Here is a 23,895-nt window from a genome sequence, read left to right on the forward strand (position 1 = left end):
TTTATTTATGCCAAGCAAGCACATCGAAAATTCCTAGATGACAAGTTGTGTTTTATAATCTGGATCTTTAAACACCATGAAAATCAGAGGGGAAGAAAGCTGTCAGTTTTTCTTTCACACATTCTGGCTGAAGTGTGGAGAGGGTTATTTTCCATCTCCCATGGTCTTCGCTGAAGGGCTTTTATTGATTTCAACAGGAGCTGGATGAGACAGCATTCGTAATGTCTGACTCCTGAGCTGATGTGACTAGCAAGGAACTTGCTGTCTTTCCTTCATCTGCTCGGTGTGTGTGTGTCTGAGAAAGAGAGAATTTAGTGAAGCTTTTTCCTAAATTCTGTTGTTTAAATAGATTTCTGGATTCTCACTGTCAGGCATAATTTTTGAAATGATTGGGTGGCAAAACCCAGGCAATCAGCTTCTCTGTGATAGTGAAAGCATATTGGATTTGCCTGGTTACACCAGATGTGTGGCACACTGCCCTCTCAGCTCACAATTTTGGATGATGGCTTGGGGAATATGCTGCCAACTTCCTCCACTTTTTGGATGGTGACTCATACTTACTTGCTTAAAGGAGGCAGAATAGTTCAAAAGACAAGGTGCAAGTAAAGTATTTCTCCTTTTAAAATTTGGTTTGAATCCCTTAAAAACTTTGGATGAGTGCTGCACATTTTACAAATAAAGGTAACAAATTACATTTCTAAGTCTTGGTTTTTATTAAATGAGGGTTTTATACGAGGAATGAATCTTTTGTTACGTGGCAGCTACAATGTGTCATGTTAACTGTGATCTCCTCAGTGTCTTGCTGGCCACTGCTGTCCAGTGTATGTGGCAACTGCAGTTGGGTTTCAACACCAATAATTTGTCAGTACAAGGAGGTATTATCATTCCAGCAAAGACACACAAGTTCAGGAGACAGAACAGTCTCCTTCTTTCTCTTTTCTGCTTCCAAGGCAAATTACAGTCATACAGCTTCACAAGTAGCAGTATTTAACTTTGCCTTTTGAGAGGTTTGTGTGGCTGGTTTGGTCAGACAGTGCAATAGTAACAGAAACAGTTACATAAAAGAATTTTGATAAAATAGAAATACTTTTGTGTCAGAGGCTGGTAGTCAGTGGGTACGTAATGCATTTGAAAAAAAAGGTTATTGGAGAAGACAGATTGATCTGGACCTTGTAATTTCTTTGGGGAAAAGATTCAATAAGTGGTATCTTTCACAGTACAGAAAGCAGTGTAGAGAATGATGCTGTTAGGCCCCAGTGTAACACAAAATAAGCTGCTGTAAATTAAGAAGGAAAGAATCTCCATTACCTGCAGCTACTTCACCTGAAGCTCCTGTTCTAATGGAGTTTATCTAAATCAGAAGGATTACAGGCTAATTTGTTTTACAGGGGTCCTATTTGGTGGTACCAGTGAGGCTCCGATTTCAGTATTTAACAAATGAATAATCTTTTCACTTTCTGGATGAACTCCACTGGCCAATGGTTTTCCACAGACATGCCAAGAAAAGGTTAAAAAAGACTTAGCAGGTGAATCAGCTACAGCTTCTTCTCTTGCAGCAACCAAGCAAACTGCAGGATTTTGCCCCAACACAAAGTTGTACAGGAATTCCAGAGCCCTCCCTTTACGGGAGTAAAACCTCACTGGCTGCTAAATGGCAGTGGCAGGATCATTCTGTGCATGTGTTTATTTCTAGTACTTTTTTTTCCCAGAGCACATGGCAGCAGCTGTTGTGGTCAGTGTACTGCTTCAGCAGTTCAAAGCCCTGCCTGCTGGATTGGTTGGACCTTGGGTTTTAGGCAGCCTCTCACTTCTTTTCCTCTTTGTCCTTGTGTCCCAGCTTCAGATAACCAGAAATGCTTTTTATTGGCTCCATTCATCTAACGTTTCTGGTTTTGTACAGCAAGTAATGTGGGAAAGAGTACCAAAGTTTGCAGAGTGTGTGTGTTCCTGCAAGAAAATGCAGCGGGTGTCTGCCGTGCAGGCTCTGGCTGTTGTCAGGGTGACTGTGTGCCACTTTGTCTTGTCTTACTGAATTGAGTAAAGGGGTCATGCAAACCTGTCTGCTGGATGATGCATTTGAAGGTATTACAGCTTTCAAAGGTTCAGCAGTGTGATTTCAGTGAAGAGAAATGCCTTTTTTTTTTTAACCTGAATGCTGGTGTGTGTAGTTACTTTTTCCTTTGTTCTTTAGGAGGAAGAGTGCTTTGTCTTGTTGGGATGTTTTGCCTATTGGTGTACTCTTCATTAATTTAGGAAGTGTATTAACCTTCTTTTTCCTCATATTTTCAATTACCTTTTCAATTACGGTTTTTAATTACCATTAGGGCTCCCTAATTCTGTATGAGAGAGAATTGTGCTAGGCACTTAATGCTGACAGAGGAGACCTTTACCCAAGGTACATAATGCCAAAATATAAAGACCATAAGTGGCATATGGATACAGACAGTCAGAATCACAAAGAAGTAATTAATTAGTGTTGGTTGGCACAATAAGCAACAGTCTCTGTACATCATAATTTTAATTATCTTCAGATTGCTTTGAGCTATGTGTTTCAGGGATGATTTTCAACTAGGGAGGAGGAGTTTTGATGGGGGCTGCTTATTGCCTCCTCTGCTTAATCTTTGCATTGATGATAATGGCTCTTCAGAAAGACCCAAACCAGAAATAGATGTTTTGAAACAAGACTTTTGTCATTTGTAAAATTCACAAAGGATGAGAGGAAATGGCCTTAAATTGCACCAGGGGAAGTTTATATTCGATATTAGGAAAAATTTCTTCACTGAAAGTGTGGTCAGGTATTGGAACAGGCTGCCCAGTGGAGTGGTGGGGAGTGGTGGGGTCATCATCCCTGGAACTATGTGGATGTGGTACTTGAGGGTGTGGTTTAGTGGTGAACAGGGCAGTGCTGTGCTGGGTTAACAGCTGGTTAGATGATCTTAGGGGTATTTTCCAACCTTAGTGATTCTGTGATTTGAAATATTCCATACATAGTTCACCCTGGAGCCAGTATAACTAGGTTGTCTTAGAAATAACTGTGGAAGTGAATGATTTTTTTTTTCCCTTAGCCATTTTTAGCTTGGTAAAATGGTAACTGCTTGGATACACATTTGTACTGGTCCAGCTAAGTTGGTAAATGAAACATAAACAGGGTCCTATGGGATAAGATGCAAGTTCGTGGAAGAGTTTAGAGCATTTGAAATTGTAGGACCCTGTAGCATGCAGTCGTTCATGTTGTGCTTCTCAGTGAGGTGAAGGGCTTGTCACTCACCTGCTTTGCAGTTGGAAAGCTGATAATTCACCTTCCCCTGCTCCTCTGCCTTTCCTTTAGCAGCTAGGAAACAATCAAGTCCTTGTAGGGTGTTCATATTCTTTTGTGGTAAACCTGAGAGCTGGGATATTAAAGTTTTATTTCCATGTTGCACATACCCATGTTCCTAGCCCATGGAATTTCACCCACTTTCTGGTTCTAGAAATTGAACACCAGAAAGTTTGTTTTGGCAGATACAAAATATGTGGGTTACTGCAGATGTTTCTTTTTAATAAATTTTCTGTTTGATATTCTGTTCCTATGCTGGTATAAATTCAGGTCTTTGTTTGGGGATTTAGTCAATGTTTGGTCAACGTTTTGTCAGTGTCATCTGCATCAGCTCCCCAGGCTTGTGACCTTGTGGGAAGTCCACACTGGAGCAGGCTCCTGCCAGAACCTGCAGACCCTTGAAGAGAGGAGCCCATGCTGGAGCAGGTTTGCTGGCAGGACTTGTGACCCCATGGGGGGCCCACGCTGGAGCCCATTCCTAAAAGTCTGCACCCCAGAAAAGGAACCCACGCTGGAGCAGTTTGTGAAGAACTGCAGCCTGTGGGAAGGACTCCTGTTGGAGAAGTTCGTGGAGGACTCTCTCCCATGGGAGGGACCCCACCCTGGAGCCAGGGAAGGACTCCTCTCCCTGAGGAGGAAGCAGCAGAAACAATGTGATTAACTGACTGCAACCCCCATTTCCCATCCCTATGTGCCACTGCAGGGAGGGAGTTGGAGTATTGGGAGTAAACATAAGCCCAGAAAGGAGGGACAGGTGGGGGGAAGGTGTTTTTAAGACTTGTTTTACTTCTCATTATCCTACTTTGGTTCTAATTGATAATAAATTCAACTAATTTCCCAAAATCAAATCTGTTTTTCTCATGACAGTAATTGGTGAGTGATCTCTCCCTGTCTTTAATTCATGAACCTTTCATTAAATTTTCTCTCCCCTGCCCAGCTGAGGAGGGGAGCAATAGAGTGGCTTTGGTGGGCGCCTGGTGTCCAGCCAGGGCCAATCCACCACAAGATGCCTTGTAACAAAAGCACATGGGGAAATGGCTTCCTGTTACTTGTGTAATTTCAAAATCTGTCTTCAATGAACTGTTAAAGGCAATGAAAACTAACCAGCAGCAGGAAGGGGAGTGGGTCTGATTTTGGCTTTGAAACATCTGTCACAAGAAGCTTGAATTTCATAATATAGTTGCCTACTTTAGGTTAGTTCTGACTGATTCTGACCCAGGCACTGCTGGACTGGGTATCTTCTAAGTCTGTTTCTCCAAACAACATAATTTAATGAGTGTAAGGATATAATTATATTCTTCTATTGCTATACAAAGATACACTGTAGTATATTGTTTCTTATTTCCATAGAGAACAGAGATGCTTTTTCAATGGCTGGCAATGAGCTGTATTAAATAGAATTATAAAAACAATCTACAGCAGGCTTGCTAGCATCATACTGCATTTCCAGAAGGTGTTATTATAAAAGGCAGACTAATTAAAGTATGAGGAAAAATGCAAGAGGAAATTGGACCCAAATCATGTAGAGTCTTAGCCTGCAGCATCTGTCAGTGTTGCAAATTCAGGTGTTTTATAGAGTAATGAAATCTGAAGTGTCAGCTCCTGTGGAAAATAAAGCTGTGGAAAATATGATACATCTTCTACATATCTTGCCTGGCTCATGTTAGGATGCCAGGCATAAAATGCAATGCTGCTTCCTACTGTGGCAGAGTGAAGAAGAAAAATGTCACTGTTGTGTGCCACCTAGAAGCTTTTGGCTGTGCAAAAGGTTTCTGTAGCTGCTTGTTGTCAGATTCCACTGTGATGAAGGACCAAATGCTTGCATACAGAATAGAAAAGTACAGTACTGATCCACAGGGAGTTGAGGTTGGAAAGCCCCTCTAGAGATGAGGCAGAGTCATGTGTAAGGACATGCACAAAAGGATGTGTAACTTGAAATCAAACCTAGATTTGATTTTTGCTTTCCAAGTGGCATTGACCTTGTAAAGACTGAAGTTCCTGTTCAAATTTGTCTGGCTTGGAGTAGCATGTATATCTCTGTTTTTTGTAAGAGTCAGTGTTTCACTCTGGGATCATTTAGCATGCACCAAGCTGTGTGTCCCATGGCTAAATTACTTTCTACTGGCTTAGTACTAGCTTGGGATCTCTGTATCAAGGGTGAGCAGGTGTACCCTAAACAGTTACTGGACCAGAGTTACCAAAACACTGTTTGTAGTTGTTTTGTATACTCTTTTCTGACCATATCCAGGTTTTTTTTTCTTGTCATACAGATACAGCAGATGAAAACTGGACTAGTTATTAAGAAAGAGTAATGTGTATGGATGACAATGTAAATGTTTTTCTAGCTCCTTTTTTTTAAGCCCACATAGTCATAACCAAAACCAAGTAACAAAACACATCCTCATTTTTAATAATCCAAGCATATTTCAGAAGCATAGGAAGTCTTTGCTAGACACTGAGCTATCGAGTGCCATACAGTTCTAGTAAAAACTTACAGGAAATATGTCAGAGAAAGTTAAATTGGATTATTTGGTGATGTGGGTTAAATCTCCCCCTGTGGAAGTATTATACTGCTGTCCCAGAAAACCACAAGGAGCTAGGCAGCCATTTAGTGGGTGTTTTAACCCTGAGAAATGGGTTGCAGGAAAGATCTTGGCCCTGTAAGTTCAGCTGGTACAGTGATGAGAATGATCTGGAAATTGTTGCTCTGTCTGTCTGAATTGTTAAAGCCCAAAGAGGGAAGCTAAAAAAATAAATCTGTCCCATGGCAACTCTTGACTCAGAGGCACTGGTTGGGGTAGAACAGGAAAAGCCATCTGAGTCACCGAGTCAAATAACAAAACACTTGTGAAGGCTGAAGCTATTAAGGCAGTTTCTACTAAATGTTGCCAATGCCAACAGTTAGTTTCCTCATGGCCATAGTACATTATCGTGGGGTACTTTCTTTAATCTGAACTTTTAAAAATAAATAAATACCATTTATTTATGCACACTCAGTGGAAACTGGGGCATTTGGTAATAGTGCGTGCATTCTAGAGCAGTAGATGTCCTCTGCCTGCCTTGTTTTTGTTGGTACAACATTTGTTGGTTAGTAGTTTAGGAAAAAAAATTGTATCTATAGTTTATAAAACCTTCATGAAATTTTTACTAGGTGACTCCTGGCTGCCATCGTAGGGGACCAGGATGGAGCACGGACAGCAAAGCATGCTTTCTATTCCTGTTTCCCCTTTCCATCAGCTGGTAGGGGTAGATCTTTTGAGCCACAGGCTGCTGTCAGCTGAAAGGATTATGAGATTCAAACTAATTTTCCACTACTGCCAAGTCCAAACGGGTCCTTTGCTGTAATGCTGATGCTGTTCATTGTCTACAGAGACACAAACATGGCAATGCTTGGCCATGCCTCAGGGTTTGATCCCATAATGTCTTTGGTTGTGTCTTGAGTGTAGATATTTTGGTGTGACTTCTGCCTCCTGTCTGGCTGGCTTTCCCTGCCACATCTTTGTGATACCAGGAGGATTTGTGCAACAGCACAGACTGATTAAAAGAGGCCTGTCTGAAAAATAACATTTTTAGCCAAACTAGTTTTCTGACTGCCACCAGAAGACACAGTCCTTATTATTCCTGAAGTCTGAGAGCTTCTTTTCAGTATGTTCAGCAAGCTCTTTCAACTTGCATCTAGACCTGACACATGGGAAGCACTGGAAACACTTAGCTGAGAATAGTAGAGGGAAGAGTGCCAGCAGTAAAGACTTAAATTGTCTTAAGCCCATCATAAAATCACACTTTCAGTTAACTAGAGTACATTGTGTGCGGCATTCAGCTTATTGTTGGACTGAATTTGTTAGCTGCTCAAGTGTGCAGCATTTCTAGGTTGGCTTTTTTCCTTAAGGCAAAGTTCTTTCTGCCCTTTTATAAAAACCATGTTTTTGAGAATCTCAGCTTTTCACAGGAGTTGAATTTTAAGAAAACACAATGCCTATAATCAGAGGACTTCAGAAAGCATGGTGTTGGATGCAGTTTTTACAGCTTTTGATTTACTCGTGGTTGCTGATGGGAGTTTTATTGTGTAGTAATTTATTTACCTAGTAATTGAATTATACATGCAACTTGTAACTGAATTACACATTGCAACTCTCTACAGAATCTGGTATTTATACCAAATATCAGTGTCTGGGTTCTTGCCAAGAACTATGATCCTTATCTTTCTGTAGGAAGATTTCATGATTGGGAAGGATGTATATCTTCGCAGAACTTAACTCTGCTGAAGAGGAAATCTGCAGCCATTCTGAATACTGCTTTCTCTGTTTGCATGTCAGGCCCTCTTCCTTCCCCTCCCCCTCCTAAAAAGCAAGGCAACCTTTTTTTTTTTCATTCTACATACAATATAAAATAGCAATAAAACAAATCAGTGTAATACTTGGGCATTTATAATTAACGCACCTTCCCTGTATTTCTCCACTGGGCTGAATTTAGCATCAATATGGGCTGTTACATGAGGTCCCCCGTCTTGCCCTGGTGGCCCATGGGTGCCAACACCACCAAACTCACTGGCACTCCCTGCGAGCTGCAGCTCACTGTTGTGCTCCAGTTCCCCACTCAGGGATTGCTGTTTCTTCTTGTGAAAGGCACAGAATGGCAATCACCACCTGTTTGCCCCAGATCAGGAATGCTTTTGAGGATATCAAAATAAAATTACCTTGCTGTTTCTCTGCTTGGTTTTGGGTCTCCTGTGGGAGTTAATATCTGTGTGATGAAGCCACTTAGGCCGTACGTGGGCAAATGGAGGTAGATTGTGGCTTTTGAGAGGAGACAGCTGTAGCAATGAAGGCAGCTTGGAGATGCCAAATCGTGTGAATCTGTTTTGTGGAATGGATACATGTGCAGATTTAAACACCAAGACAGCTCTCAAATTGTGGTGATCTGTGTGGGAGGGAAGAGGGGAAGTTATAGCAGTTTACATCCAGAAGAATATCCATAAAGGTGCATGAGTACACCAACATTCCGGGGTTCTTCCTTTTCAGCAAATTAGTGGCTTTATCTGTGCTTGAGGAGACTATGGAAGACTTCAGTGCTCTCCAGAGGTTAAGTAGATGATAAGGTCATTGGGTTTTTTAATTGAAATTTGGATTATTTTTAACAGTGTAATGTCATGTTTGAGCGGTGTATTTTGAGGGAGGAGAACACCAGGCAGCCAAAATAAAGAGCTCATGGAGAAGATCAGAGCATTTGCAGAAGCAAAGGTACCACGTTTAGATCTGCCATTGCCTTTGCTTGATCATGCAGAGCCTCTGTGGGCATTAAGTGTCAGTTGTTGACAAGATTGGTTCCCTCAGGATTGGCTGCACTGCTGTACACTAGGAGCAATGACTCCTCCTAAGACTGTTCATATTAATGTACCAGAGGAGGCTTTTTATCTCCATCAGACAGATAATGGGCTTAAGTTTGAGCTTTATTTTTGCTCAGGTTTTTTTTTTTTGTTGTTATTCTACAGTGACTGGAGGAGCAGATTGACCATTTTGCTGTGCTTGTCTGTATGCTGGTCTTCTGTGCGTTGTCTGTAGTTTCTTAGCATGGATGGAAGAGTGAGCATTGAGAACATTCAACTGCAGCTCCTCAAGAAAATGCTGCTCTGAGGGGAGCATGAAAGAGGTTTCTCCTCTTGGCGCTGTGCTGTGCAGAATATCCCCTTTCTTCTTGTTTCTGAACATTGTTTCTGAGTTCAAGGTGGTGTGCAAAGCAGGGCAGGCTGAGAAGCACATTATCCAGCAGCATTGCATTTGTCAGATGCTATTAAACAGCAGGGAAAGAGAATGGAGGAGCTGGTGAATCTGTCACATCCTGCTTGTTCAAAAGATTATTGATGCTGCATAATTCATCAAAGCATGACCAACCCGGTGGGTTCTGCTGCCAGAGGTGTCCAGTTACTGCTTCTGTTGCAGCTGCCCATAAAGTGATGCTCCTTGTTTATGGAAATAGCCTCTGATTTTGTGTTGGCCAATGAGCCTTTCAATTAGTACACCTAAAAGGATCACTCTGGCCTTGGACTCAGATAAAATCTGAAGGTCCTGTTCACTGAGAAATGCTATTGTTTTGACATTTCATTGTGTTTTGCAGTGTGATTGAAGTAGGGAAATACTCATACTTTCTGTGTAACAGAAATCCTGGGAAAATTTGGTTGGAAATATTATAGTGCCTTTTTTTTTTGACATTATTTATACAGTGTTTGGGATTATTTTACATTCCCACAGTTGAAATATTCTGATTGATTAACAGTGAAAAAATATGCTGCTTTGTAGCATTTGGTTTTGAATTATTTCATTACTTCCTAATAGCAGTTATTTCTTGATAATGAAGTACTGCTTGATGGGAGTTGCAGTTCAGAGGCTTGGCAAATTCACTCTGAACCTCTCCTGTTGCCCAATTTACATCTCTGGTACTGCATCATGCAATTTGGTCAAATGAAATTTGAAGTCTTACTGCCTGATGTAGCAATAGAGGAATCTGGTCTGTATGGCATAAGACAGGTTCAGATGTTGGTTCCCATGAAGCAGCATGCTGCAGTGGTAAAAATGGAAATTGGTGTTCCAGTGTTCAGATTCTCAATGAAATATTGCTGGTCAGGAAAAAAAAAAGTATTGTCAAGTATTTTTGGTTTGATATTTCCTCTGAGTTTCCTGGATAGAAGATTGCAAATGTATGTGGCTAGAAAATTGAAAATGTCTGCCACAGTTCGGAAATGCTCTTTCACATGCACAAACTGGGACCAGAGCCAGTCTGCCTAAAATCTCACTTTGTTACAAATTCAGTCCTATCTTACAATACTTACCAGGTTTACTTAACTCTGTAGGTAACTCTTCATTAAATATCTCCTGGTAAGTCTGAGAGGTCTTTAGGTTTGTTTCACCAACACAGGCTTAGGAGAGACATTTCAGGGAGACAGGTACTTATATCCTTCCTAAGCTTTACTATGGGATGAGTTTAGTCCACTGGAGAAGCCTGAAAAATCAGATCTCATCAAGACTGCTGAAGGTGGTGACTTCTCCTGAAATAAAAAAGTACTTGGAACACTGCCATGAGAAGGAATAGGTCTTTGCTCAGGGCACCTCCAGAGGGAATGCAGCCTGGGTATGTCATGGTATAAAAGAGGAAGCTGCCTTGGGCCAGAGCCCTGCCTTCCCAGGCAGCAAGAATGGTGTTACCAGATACCTGAGTCCTTTTGGCACCTCTCAGGGGTGGTGGCTGCCCCCCCAGCCACTTAACCCATTGCTTCTCACTTCACCCATGGATATTTGTGTCACTAGATCAGAGAATCATGAAGTCATTTAGGTTGGAAAAGCCCTCTTAAGATCATCGAGTCCAGCCATTAACCCAGCACTGTCAAGTCCACCACTAAACCTTGTCCCCATATGCCACATCTACATGTCCTTTAATTACCTCCAGGGATGGGAACTCCACCACTTCCATGGACAGCCTGTTACGAAGCTTGACAACCCTTTTGGTGAAAAGATTGTTCCTACTATGCAGTCTAAGCCTCCACTGGATCAACTTGAGGCCGTTTTGGAGGGACTCACCCCCACCTGGCTACACCCTCATTCAGGCAGCTGTAGAGAGTAATAAGGTCTCCGATGAGCCTCCTTTTCTCTAGGCTGTACACCACCAGCTCCGTCAGCTGCTCCTCATCAGATCTCTTCTCTACATGTTTCACCAGCTCATAGCCATCCAGCCAGGCAGCTCTGGATGCCAAGAGGGTTGTCCTGTGCAGGTGCTGCTGTTCCCTACAGAGTGAGAGTGGAGGAAAACAGTGAGGAAGGCAAGATCATCCTCCACAGGTTTTTCAGAGGCTGCATCTCTCCATGCACACAGCAGGGGATGTGGACAACTGGGATAGACAGGTAGGTACCTGTCCTGTCTGTCCCCAGGCCCAGGCAGCTTCAGTTTCAGAGAAGTCATACCAAAATGAGGTAGCTGGCACAGGCAGACTTGACAGGACCCACTGCTTTCTTTCATACTGTTTTGCTGATGAAAATGTCCTGTTTCTGGGCAGGGAAAGGAAGGCAGGGAAAGGAGGGCAGGAAGAATTACAGGGCTGGACTGCCATTCTGCTTTGTAGGTCTTTCTTTTATCTCTGCTCAGCAATACTGCATCAGCAACAAAATAAAAATAGTATGTAGAGAGGGACCCATACAATCCTAAAATATCAGGGCCACCTTCCACTCCCAGCTTTAAGAGGTCAAGTGTAGCAGCTCCACAGCATTTGGGCTGGCTGCTTTAACATCTCATAGGTGGTTAATGCTACCTGGCAGAGGAGTAAAACGTTTAGAATTGTAAAATACTCTTTCAGTCCTGGTAGTAATTACCTTTTAGCAAAGTTAGTGCTTTGCCAACTCAAAGAGACCTAATCCTCTTCTGTCATAGGAAGAGAAAAAATGTAATAGCTGTGAGAACTGTGAAGCTTATTTTCAAATAGATGTCTCAGCATTTTGATATTTTCCATGGGATTAACTAGTAGCACAGGAAGGCTAATACATATGCAGAGCTTTCATTTGCTTCTGTAACAATTTCCCCTGGGGCAAATTGTTCTGTGTCATGAGAAATGGTGTTGTTTCCCCTCCTTCTTTGTCAGATGAAGGAAAAAGACTTGTTAGCAACATAGAAACAATTTGCAACTTATTTCGGGGAAAGTTTCTCCTTGCCTCATACTTCTGCTTAAGTTTCTCTTTTTCTTCTCCAGACAGAAAGGGCTGCCATTTTAGAAGCACAGAAGCCACATAACAAAACATGTAAAAGTGGTGCAGTAAAAGCATCTTTGCTAACATAAAATAGAACTGAAGCTCTTTCTGTACTGATCTGTTACACTCACAGTTGCTGCTAGCTCAAAAAGAAGAGATAATTTGCTCTGCTCTCTATAACTCTGGCTCCTAAGGATGGCTTTGTGCTCTGCCTCTGAGGCTGGTTCTGCGAGCATCTGGTGCTGATGGGCACAGGCAGCGATGGCTGCAGAATACTAATGCTGCCACTGGCTCCCACAAGGCTCCACTTCTGAAAAATGCTTTAGCTGTTCAGTGTCCATGCACCATGCTGAGCAACAAGAGGGTAAAAAAGCCGTGCTCGGGGATTTTTCTTTTTTTAATGCAGAGAAAGAAGCCGACAGCAACGATGGCTCTCTGCTTCACATTGTTGTGCCCAGGCTTCTTTCAGAGCTGCAGTCATTTATATGCATAAATATCAAGCCTGTCACTTGTTGCAGGCTTTGATAGTATTTGTGTAACAAAGGAATCAGAGAGAGAAAAAAGCTGAACATCTTCTATTCCAGTCTTAGAAAAAGAATGACTGCGTAGTTATGGTGATTACTTTCTTTCAGGTTTTATTAGATCACTGTCCTCTGCAATTTGTTTTCTTTCCTGTTCTGCTGTCCAATGTAGAGGACCATGAGAGGACCTCTCCCCACACCCCTTTTGTCTTTCTCCCACATTGTGACTACCCACAGGGGGTATCTCAAAGAATTACCTACCAGTAATGATTGCCACAGCAAAGCCTCTTGCCACATGAGGCACCGTTTTTCTTTTTGCTTCAATTTTTTTTCCTTCCATTAGCCATCTGACAAAGTCACTCCACATCACCCATTTCATGCAGAGATACAAGAACTCTGCTGTAATTGTGTTTTTGATTACTTACTTGATTTTTCTTTATCTCCCCTGGGCAAGATGCACTCTTGCTATTTGCTCTGCATACCGTGTCTTTCTGCATCTTCTAAATTGAGGCCGATGTTATGTTTACCAGTCATCTCTGTCTGCAGAGCTATGCAGCTGCATCTAAATTTTCTTTGGGTCTTGCAGTTATTCTATATTGAAAGACAACTAAAACACACTACTCTTATAAAGCTGCTTTTCCATTAAAGCAACTGGTGAAGTATCACAAGAATGTTGTTCCAATGCCAGGAGGGAGAAGGGAGAGGTTTGTACTGATTGCTAATAGGAGGGGAAATAGCCTTTGAGACAATCCCTGTATTAAATGTGGTCTGCACAATGAAAAGCTTGGGAAGCCTTTCTAAGGCTTCTCACATTTAGGCTTTGTGCCCAAGTTCAGGGTCTCAGACATGGAGGTGGTTTCAGAATACCACACAGGGGGAACCGTTTCAGCAAAAATATCAAGGTTACATGATTAATTTATTAAACTATCTTGGATCACCATGCCTCTTTATTGGCATGTAACTCCAGCAGAACAGAAGTAACAATTTCTCCCCAGACCTCCAACCAGCCATTGCTCTGCTGGGCTATCAGAGAAGTTTCAGGGACACAGATAGAGCCCCTGTGAACATTGCCAAGGCTAAGTAAAGGTTTCTTTTTTCCCCCAAGTAAGTGTAATTTTTTGTGCCTCCTCCCTTTAAAAGTCTTCCTTAATCTTAAGAAATACTACTTGAAGCAGTAGTATTACAGTCTTGATAGTCTGAAGATGCAAGCAGTGCAGGATTTGTAGGGACAAGTAATATATTTTCCTAAAGAAGGACCTGTGTGCCTGGAGGCTTGCTTGTCTGCTTTTTTTTTACCTGCTATATCAGTTGGTCTAATAAAAGATATTACCTTTCCCTACAAACATTGCCTTACTTATTAGAACAGTTGCCTCCAGGATACAAAACACTTAACTGTGTGTAAAACTCCAGTGTCAGGATGATAGAGTGGAGTTCAGTGATGTGATTTCCATGCCCTGAGCCAACTGGCAAAAATGGAAACAAGGTGGGATGAAGACTCTCCACCCTTATCATTCTGCACATCATTATTGTCCCTTATAACCCCACTGTTGGTCAGTATTTTTGTCTTTCCTACCTCTCAACTCTATGGAACAGCTCTTTTCTTACACAGAAATGCACGTCAAGTAACATCTTTTGGATGCTATCTCAGAGAGACAGCAGCTCTTACGGTATGCTTGATGAAACTTTTCTCTGGCTTCTGATTATTTTCCTGGTTGCTATATCACTGTACTTTCTTTTTGTTTGTTTACTACAAGGGAGCTTCAGAGAGATGGAAAACAAAAAAGCCCACTGTGGCTGAGTAGACTGTTTCTCCTTTAAGAATCACCTAAGTGTTGTCAACTTGGTTGCAAATCTTAAAGGACTTTTTTTTAATATTTCAGGTGAACTTTCTGTGGAAGGCATACAGGACCCATTCCTTGTTAGTGTACATATTATCACAGACCCAGGTGAATCCAAGTCTCTTCAGCAGGCCATCGATAAGCTTCTAGCCTGGATCCATCCAGACCTGCAGCTGTTTCGGGTCTCAGAAAGACGAGTGCCCAGGAAGCGCAGGAAGCCGGTGAAGGCTGGTGTTTCTCAGCCAGCCCTTGCTGTCATTCTGTTCCTGCAGGAGGAGTATGGAGAAGAACCGATCTTGCAGCTCCATGAAACTTTTCAGCGGCCACCGTGGCATTACCACCACACAGAGCTAATGCATGGGAAATTCCTCCCTTACATGCCATGCAGCCAAGACTTCTACACTTTGGCTCCAGAGACTCCTCTGTGGGCCATTCGTCCAGTGCACTACGGGAAGGAAATGATCCGCTTCACCATATACTGTAGGAATGAAAATTTTGTGGACATCTTGAAATTGTATGAGTTAATATTGAAAAGACCAATGTGTCAGAAAAAAGCGGACTTTTGTGTTTTTCCTGTCTATTCTAACATGGAAATAGACATTCAATTTTCTTTAAAAAAACTCCCAAAGGGCCAGGTGCCAGTGAGGACAGAGTCAGCCGTGCTGGAGTTCAGAGTAAAAGATGTGGGACAGCTTGTGCCTCTCTTGCCCAACCCTTGCAGCCCCATCAGCGAAGGCAGGTGGCAGACAGAAGACCACGATGGAAATAGGATCCTTTTGCAGGTAAGCTCAGTACAGAGGGAAATAGAAGCACATTTCTTGATTTTGTGCAGGAAAGCTTAACCTGCATTGACAGTTGCCTTTTTTGTTGTTGGTTGGTTGGTTTTTTTGTTCTGTCCTTGGAGAAAGAGACAGGACAATACAGCTGAAGAAAGAACTTGAAACCCCTTGCTGTGTTATGTAACTGATCACAAAAGCAGTGAATGGTGTTATGCAGATATCAGTCAACCTCAGTTTATGCTAAGAGTGATGTGAGGTGAGATGAGATAGCTGTTTAAAAAAACGAAGACAGAAGGAATTACGAGCCCAAGTGGAGAAATCATGGCTGGTGAGTGTAAGTTTTATAAGAAGTATGGGCACAGAACTGACAGGGAGTTTTAAAATAGCCCTCAGTTATGAGGCTTTTATGGATGACAAGCAAAACTCCTGATGGTACTCATTATTTTCTAGCATCACTGGGTGACAAACTGCATCTCTCTTTTGCACAGTGATTATCAGGATGAAGAGAGAGGTGATGGAGGAAAAGAAATGCATCCTGAAGAGCAGACTGAGAGACATTCCCACAGACTCTCTTTTTGAACTAATCTCAAGTGCTCATATCCGAATGCTGAGAGTTTGTTTGTTAGGACATCTGTAGGCACCATATCTGGGCAATATATCAGCATGCTCTGCTCCACCACACCACATCCAAGGGAGATTAAAGGATAAGCAGCAAGCTCTTAATAGCTGCCTGCCCTGCACAGGGGTATATGTGGCAATCCAGAGCCAGGTTAATGTGCATTTTTGCACTGCAGAGTTATTTATTGCTGCTTACATTCAAATCAAGAAGCACAGTCCCTCACCTTTACGAGGCTGTTGTTCAGATTTCAAAGGGTTTTCTTTTGGAGTGGATTTCATTCATGTGGCTTGTCCAGTTGTCTGACCTTGTTGCTGTGGAAGAAGCATTGTGGGTGCCATCCTTCCACAGTACAGACTTTCCAGCATGCAGAGGGGTGTGGACAACCCTCTGTAGCACAGTGCCTCTGGGTTTGTAGTTCCTCAGACTGAAAATCCAGGTACACAGGACATCTCTGCTCTGGTGAGTCACATCCAGGAGGTAGTGGAACCTTTTGATGCTGCTTTGCAGATGCCACCCTCAGAGAAATCACATGCCGGAGCTAAATAACACATGTAAAGAGCTGAGAAGGGCAGCTCCCTTGCCCATCTGGCAAGAGAGTCACCAATTTGTCAGGGTTACAGATTGCGCTTCAGTAATTTCTGTGTTAGCCTGAGATAAGTTACAAAATGAAGCTGACAGGAGTCATCACCAAACTTATACACAGCAACCACTGTCACCTATGTCCTCTTTTCCCTGTTCTTTCTCAGAAGGTTTCTGCTATGTGATATAACTTTGGTTTATAGGACCTTACACTGTTTTCAAGTAAATTGAAGGGAAGGGTAAAAACAAAAAATAGGGCTTTTAAATAGGGCTTCTGGTTTAAACCCAGAAAATTTTCAGAAGTAACAAGTGCTAGGCAGTACAGAGGTAAAGTGAGACTTCTGAGCAAAGGAAATCGGAGTAAGATTTACAAAAAGAGAAGAGCAGAAACTGCCTAAGTATGGCCTGCAAGTACAATTGATCTTCATTTCTGTTTTCTGTGAGGATGATGGTTCTGAACAGGAGGACAAAATGGCAAATGAGAATGAAGTTACAGAAACGGAATTCATCACTTTGGAAATGTGGTGAAGCAAAAGAAGTTTAGTATATGCAAAGTGGAGGGAAACAGAAACTTTGGATCTAACTTACGCCATTGTAAAGTCATAAAACTGGGTCCTGGTATATGGGTTTTAAGCAAGTCTGCACAATCAGAAGTGGAGCTGTACAGCTAAATCACTGGGAAGATATCTTGTTACTCAGATACCTACAGCCACACCAGTGCAACATGATGATGAAAAGAAAATTTCAATCTCTGGTGTGTCAGAGTTACTATTCTGTAAGAAACATGGGAAGTGTTTGTGCCATTGCACAGGGTCCCAAGGGCCTCACCTGTCTTCGGCTCTGGACTCCAGAAGGGCAACCTCAGAAAGGTGCAAGGACCGGGAAGGGCTCTCACCCTGTGCAGAGGAATGAAGAGACTGTCTTACAGTGGGAAGCTGGTAGAGTAGGGTCACCTGAGCCCAACCAAAATAAGTCTGAAGGGAGCTCTGACTGGAAGACAGACCACAAGGTAAACAGCAGGAACAGGAAAAGGCTGTTTCACTAAATGACTGTTCTGACACAGGAACAAGAACTTACCAATAAATAGATTTTAGTACATATTGATAGCTAATTACATAACAGCCACCCAGCAGGTGCAAGCAGGTTAATACCTTAATTTAAGGCAGGATGGTCACTTAGGGAGAGGAGATGGTGGAGCATGGGTTATAGGAAACACCAGATTTGGTGATCCACAGACTCCTTGTATTCTTTTCATTCATTCTAATTTCAAAGCAATTATAGTATCTAACCCCTGAAAGTAACAGGACTACATTTTGACTTCTCACAGAGAATTGCTATTAGCAATATTATCCATGCCACAGCATTGATTGTAACTTTTGTCTTTCCAGTTATATACGCTTAAACAATGACCTCTCAGTATTTTTCAGCCTGCATATCATATCAGTTGGTACTTAGTAATCATCAGAATGTTTTTGTTTACTTTATACAGATATTGCACCTTTTTAAAATTATAATGGTACCAAAAATGGTAGATTGACATCCCTATTAAATTGCAGGCAGAGCTTGAGGTTTGAGTATACTTCCATGTTTAGGCTAACGAGATGTGACCTCTTGCTTGTCCTGACAGGGACTTGGATACTTGCCAGACAGATTGATCCATGTTCTTAATCCATTTTGCAAATGCAATTATCAAGGGGCTTAAATAAAGTCAGTTCAAGAGAAAACAAAGTTATTCATGGGTAAGATAAATCTGTTTAATGCCAAGAAACTATTCCTTCATTTGCAGGCAAGCCTTTCAGAATTATTTTGTCACAGTAGCTTTTACATGTTGGCAAATTGCTCCAAGGGTGCAGCTATGTAACAGCTGAGGCAAAGGGTTCACTGGAGCAGGAGCAAGGCTTAGGAACACGATTGCATCCTGTGGGAAGACACCCACAGTGCTTCACCAGAGCTAAGCCCAGAAGCAGGAGCTCTGGGGAGCGCTTACCAGAGCAGTGGGAAGAATATGTAAATAACGTAGCTAAGAATTTACCATGTACTGGTATACTGAATATACCGCCGGATTTGTAGGTCTTGTCCAGATTCTTGGCTGCCTCTGGGCATAATCCACACAGAGACAGACGAAGTGCTAATGAACTTGCACTCCTGGCAGTGCAATGTGGGAAGCAGGAAAGGTTAATTACTGATTGGACTGGCTTGGCCATGCACGTTTGTGAAGCAAGGATAGTGAGCAGAGAGTACAAAGTGCACAGATGGCTTCTTTAAATTATGAGAACATCTCTGGATTGGGTAGGAAAAGTAAAATAATATTTTAGCAGGATTTCCTAGCCACTTTGCCTGAGATGGAACCTGCAGACATAACCAGGAGGAAGATGGACAGCAGCAAAATTAGTATCTTGCCTAGGTAGAGACTCAGCACTTAAGCATAGGACTTGCTGCTGTTTTACATGCCAGAGGGGTTCTGTGCAGTTTATGAGGTGGCTGTTTTCTGCCTAGTGTTGCTTTATAAGGCATCCTTGAAATAACACTGTAAATGTTAGCAGATCACAGCTTATGAGGAGGTAGAGGGATTCTTTTTTTAGCTGATTTGCTGAATTAATCGGCCAATGTTCTTATCTGTACAGGGCAACTGTAATCTTGAGTTGAGAAGTGGTATCATGTTTTAGGAGCAGAGGTAGTGGCACAACTGAAGCAAGGAGCTGCGACAAGAGGACTTAGACAATGCAGAAAATACCTTGTCTTAGATATATGGGCATGGGTGGATGTTACTGAGCTGATGAGGTCAAAATAAATACAAGATATGAGGTTTGGAGAAAGCTTTTCTTCCTCAGCCCCAGCTGAAACTAAAAGAAACATTTTACTCTCCTGTGCAGCACGAAGAACGGTTTGCTCTCAAATTTATCTTGGCCAAGGAGAGGCAAATCTTGGAGTCTCAGGGTCTAGTTGTTTTTCCATTGAGAGCTTTAGGACATGGATCAGTGTGATCATGGTTGCACGTACTTCAGCTGACCCACCAAATCATTCCAGACTTCACCTGGCTCTGCCTTTCCTGTCCACCACAAGGCAGTGTTGCTTCTCCTTCCCCTGTTTTCCAGTTGGCCATCAATGCTTGATGGCCGTCTAGCATTCATATGACCTTGATCAAATGTGTAAATATTCTAGAAGCCTTAGTCAATCTGCCATCATTATAGGTATTATATAGCTATATCATTATAGGCCCTGGACTTTGTGGCACCTTTGTCATGCCCCTGATGGAAGCATAGAGTTATTTAGTATCCTGAAAACGGAAATGCTTTAGTCTGCCCAAAGTGTCAACATGCTCTGTAAAGAAATGGCTTAAATGATTTGTAAAATGTTTAACAAAGGTCAGACTGGGTGATACAATGTATACCTGTAGTCTTAAATGCAGTGAAATCATCTCACCCCTGTTACTCAAAGCATCACAAAGAACAGACTCTGTGAGATAAAGGAAAGAAAACACAGTCCCACTCCCACAGACTGGGGTACCTACAGCTAGGTACAAGTGGAAAAGAGAAAGAAAGGCAACTGAAGCAGAGTCAGAGAAGGCAAAAGGACAAAAACAGGCAAAGAAAGGGCACTTTTGTAGAGAACTGTTTCGTCTGCAGGAAGGAAAATGGAGGTAAGAAAAACCTTCAAGCTTGCTGAATTAATAGTGCAGATAGAGCAGAATTGAGTACAAAGAGGAAGAAAGGAAATAAAAGCATCCACTGGCACAGATTGCCCAGAGAAATTGTGAATGCCCCATCCCTCGAAGTGTTCAAGGCCAGGCTGGATTGGGCTTTGAGCAGCCTGGTCTAGTAGAAGGTGTCCCAGCCCATGGCAGGGGTTTGGAGCTATACGATCTTTAAAGTCTCTTCCAACCTAAACCATTCTATATCTTACAACAAGCAAGGATGCATACAGGGCACGTTTACAAAAATTATATTAATTTCCTATGAAATTGGTGGAGAGGACACGCTTTTGGAGCAAAAATCAACTCAGTCAAGGGAGGTACCTTAAGCTGATATAATTAATCTGCAAATCTAATACTAGTCTCCTTTTTTTCAAAGTATTTTAGTCTATTTTTTCTTTCCTTTTTGTGACATAGGTGTTTGGTTGTTCTTAATGCTAATGGCTGGGTTTTGGGGGAGCACAGAGAATCAGCCACTAGCTCGTATGAGAGATTTTTAACTTGTTTTTCTTCAACCTAAGGTACTTTATCTTTTCTATTAGTCCAGTTAAATGCCATGGCATTCTAGGATCTCCTGTGACTCTTTACACCCAGCAAAAATTCTTGAGAATAAATAGGTTTTGTGCTACAAAGCACTCAAATTTTCTAGTTTTGTAAACACACTACAAGCCACTTTTTTCAAAGAGGTTCCATTTTAAATCAAATGTGTGCATTTTGCCTTTTTGGTATGCTGTGCTTCTGGCTACATTTTGCCTTTCAAATAAGAGTTATTATGATGCTACTGAGGACTAATCACTGCCACTTTTTCTTGTGTTGATTTTTTTTTCCTGGATCAATTCCGCTGGTTTTAATACAATTAAACAAACACCATCACACTCCTGTTGAGCAAGGCGGGCAAAATCTGGGCTCGAGATGGTGATGTCATTGCTGTGCTGGCTGGGTCCTGACCTCAGCAAAGCCTTGCTGGCAGTTCTTAATGCAGATAATGCTTAAGGAGATCTCTATCTGCTTGCTTAAAAAGCATATAACTTAAAATAGACTGCAGCAGCACTCATGGATTTTTTGTGTTTGATCTCAACAGCCCAAATTGAAAGTGCACTTCTGAAAGGTTTGCCCCAAGTTGTTTATGGCATTCCCGGATATTCATCATGAAATTCTTCTGCAGCCCATTGTAAAACACAAAGACTCTAAATCCCTCCAGGCTTCACAGAGATTTGTGCAGAGATTATAAATGAGCAGCAGATTAGCGCCAGATGAAAAAATGTGCTCTGTGAGAGAGCTAATCTGTTCAGTCAGTGGCCGGGTTTGCTGCACATCTTTGTGGCAAGGTCTGACAAATCTACCTCCCTGCATTTGGAGTTTGGATCAAAATCAACGTGTCACTTTGGATCGTGTTTTTGTCCTCTCAGATGACTGACGCCTTCTCTGGCATCTCTCTGGTGCTTGTGCCTGTTGCAGGCAGCATGGCTGTGCCAGGCAGCTCTGCCAGGCAGCAGGGAGGCAACAGGCAATGCCGAGAGCGTTAGCAAGCCCTGAGAAGGCCGATGATGAGGACTTGGAGAAAAGAATTCAGAAAAGATGTTTTCAAAGGCAATGGCAGGATTAAGGAGGCAGAGAAGCCTCCTCAAAAAACTGAAGAGGAGCGGTCACATGAGCGCACAGGCTGCGTGCAGCACTTGGTGTGCTGTGCCGGGGTGGCACAGGAGAGCACAGTCAATGGCCTTGGCTGGGACTAGGAGCTAGTTTTGCCTGACTTTTAATCCTGGCTGAATCATTGAATCCCCTCTGTGATCTCTGGCAAGTTAGAGAATGCAGATATAGAAAAGTCTTATTAGTCCACATAATCCAGTTCTCTACAATACAGGATTAGCCTGTAATCTTTATTCACTAGTATTTCATGGGATGGAGCTTCTGACATGATCCCTGTAGTACAGTGTTCTTTCTACCTGTAGTACACTACTGCTGCTTGTACTGTCTGGTGTTCTCACAGCCAGGAAAGTCTTCAGTTACATTGCTTTAAGATGAAAGTATTAAAATAATATCTCCCCATTATTCCCCATTTCTGCCCATATAATGAAGAGCAGCATTGGAAAATAGGTCTTCTAAATCTTAGCTCATCTAAAAAAAAATTATCAAAGTGAGCAGTTCCTCCTATAAACAGAGCTGTTCAGAAATAAGCTGTATTAGAGATGTCACTTGACCTGCCCTGCAGGCAGGCATTCTGGGGGCAGGCTGTGCTTGCTCCCTTCTCCTCACCATCCACCGTTACCTCCTGCTAGGCCAACTGGACTTGACCAGGAGCTGTGACCCAGGAGCAAGGTTAACAGCAAATACCTTGTATAAAATGAAAGGCCTCTGTCTGTCCACAGGAACATTAAAAGAACTAGGAAAAAAAAGTTTAAAATAGCAAAACCCTAAAAGTAATGTCATACCTAAAGTAGATTGTCAGCTACAGTCTGTGTTCTGACTGTAGTTGATGGGCGTCTACTCAGTACAGCCCAAGGACATAGAAAGCTATTCAGCTAACCAACCAGACACAAGAATTTTTTCAGGGAAAGTTGAATTGTTCTCCAGATCCCACTGGCTGTATTAACTAGACAGCTAAATCCTATTCACAATGTCTTTGGGCTCTGCCTGACAAAGGTGTGGTAGACAGGTGGTACGGCCTGCACGAGGTAAAGGCAAGGCTTTTGTACTGGCCCCAGAACTCTCTGCAGTGCAAGGACAGATCTATTCCCAAAAGCCTTATGTTTTCAGCTGCAGTTTTGTCCAAGTTGCTACCAGTGGTTCCATCCTTTTCACAAACAGGGAGACTGCACTTGCTTGGATCCTTGGTTTCTGTGGATGCTTGATCTGCCAAATTGTCAACTTAAATCTCCAAAAACACAAGTATAGCATAAAAATAAGATATGGTGAGGCAATCCATTGTTTTCTTTCTGAGAAGTAGAAATGTTCTGAAGGTGCTTTGATTGATTCACTGAGCATGGTGGTTGAGTTCATGTAGTGTATCTCAGAGCTACTGCTGAGAAAAAATACTGTACCTTTGGTTAATGCTGACAAAATATTATGAGGAGTGTTTTCTTGGTCAAAAACATCAAAAGAGTGCAGTGACCTGTTTGTGGACTTTCAGCATGTCAAATTCTTTTATCTGCATTATCCAAAAAATTCTTCTGTTAAGAAACAGCTGGTATTTTCTTCATGGACAAGCCTTTTATCTTGCAGAGTAATTTTTAAACAAACTGGCTCACATATTGCACTAATAAAATAACGTTATGTGTAGAGGTCTAACGTGATTTCTGGCTAATGATTTGTTGACAGCTGACTCATTATATTTGACTCTTTTGTCCTCAGTTTCTTCATTCATATAATTCTTTATGACATTAAGGGAAACAGCTTACTATATTACACAGAAATAGGTTATGAATTAACACACCTCATTACATATATATATATAGTATACATATGTATATTTACTCATCTACAGCATCTAAATGAACTTCTATGGTTTGGCTGTCCTATAATCTCTAGTAAGAGATCATGAATGAGCAAAGCATTTTTTACAGATGTGAAAATCCTTTTTTTTCCCATAAAATCACTTCAATAAAAACCAGAAGATGGCTATGACAGATCTGGGTCACTAAGACAATGTGATGTGCACTAGCAAGATGTTAGAAGCAGCAATGTATGGCGCTCTTTTAGAGACTGGATACAAAGAACCTCCTTGGTTGCCAAGTCTCAGCTCTTTCTGTCATGTCATACATATAATCTCTTTGGTGAAATGAACAAGCCATTTATCCATTACGTGCCCCAGAAGACTCCTCTT

General features: G+C 42.0%; 1 protein-coding gene across 1 annotated transcript in view; it reads left to right on the top strand.

Moving 5' to 3' along the window:
- Nucleotides 1-23,895, top strand: part of FAM124A (family with sequence similarity 124 member A) — a 42,968-nt gene that overhangs the window by 11,734 nt on the left and 7,339 nt on the right. Inside the window, exon 3 of the mRNA XM_069011224.1 lies at nucleotides 14,447-15,186. Coding sequence (XP_068867325.1) covers nucleotides 14,447-15,186 — 740 coding nt within the window. The remainder of the gene's footprint in view (nucleotides 1-14,446; nucleotides 15,187-23,895) is intronic.

This window comes from Aphelocoma coerulescens, chromosome 1, assembly GCF_041296385.1.
Source record: "Aphelocoma coerulescens isolate FSJ_1873_10779 chromosome 1, UR_Acoe_1.0, whole genome shotgun sequence".
Classification (NCBI taxonomy): domain Eukaryota; kingdom Metazoa; phylum Chordata; class Aves; order Passeriformes; family Corvidae; genus Aphelocoma; species Aphelocoma coerulescens.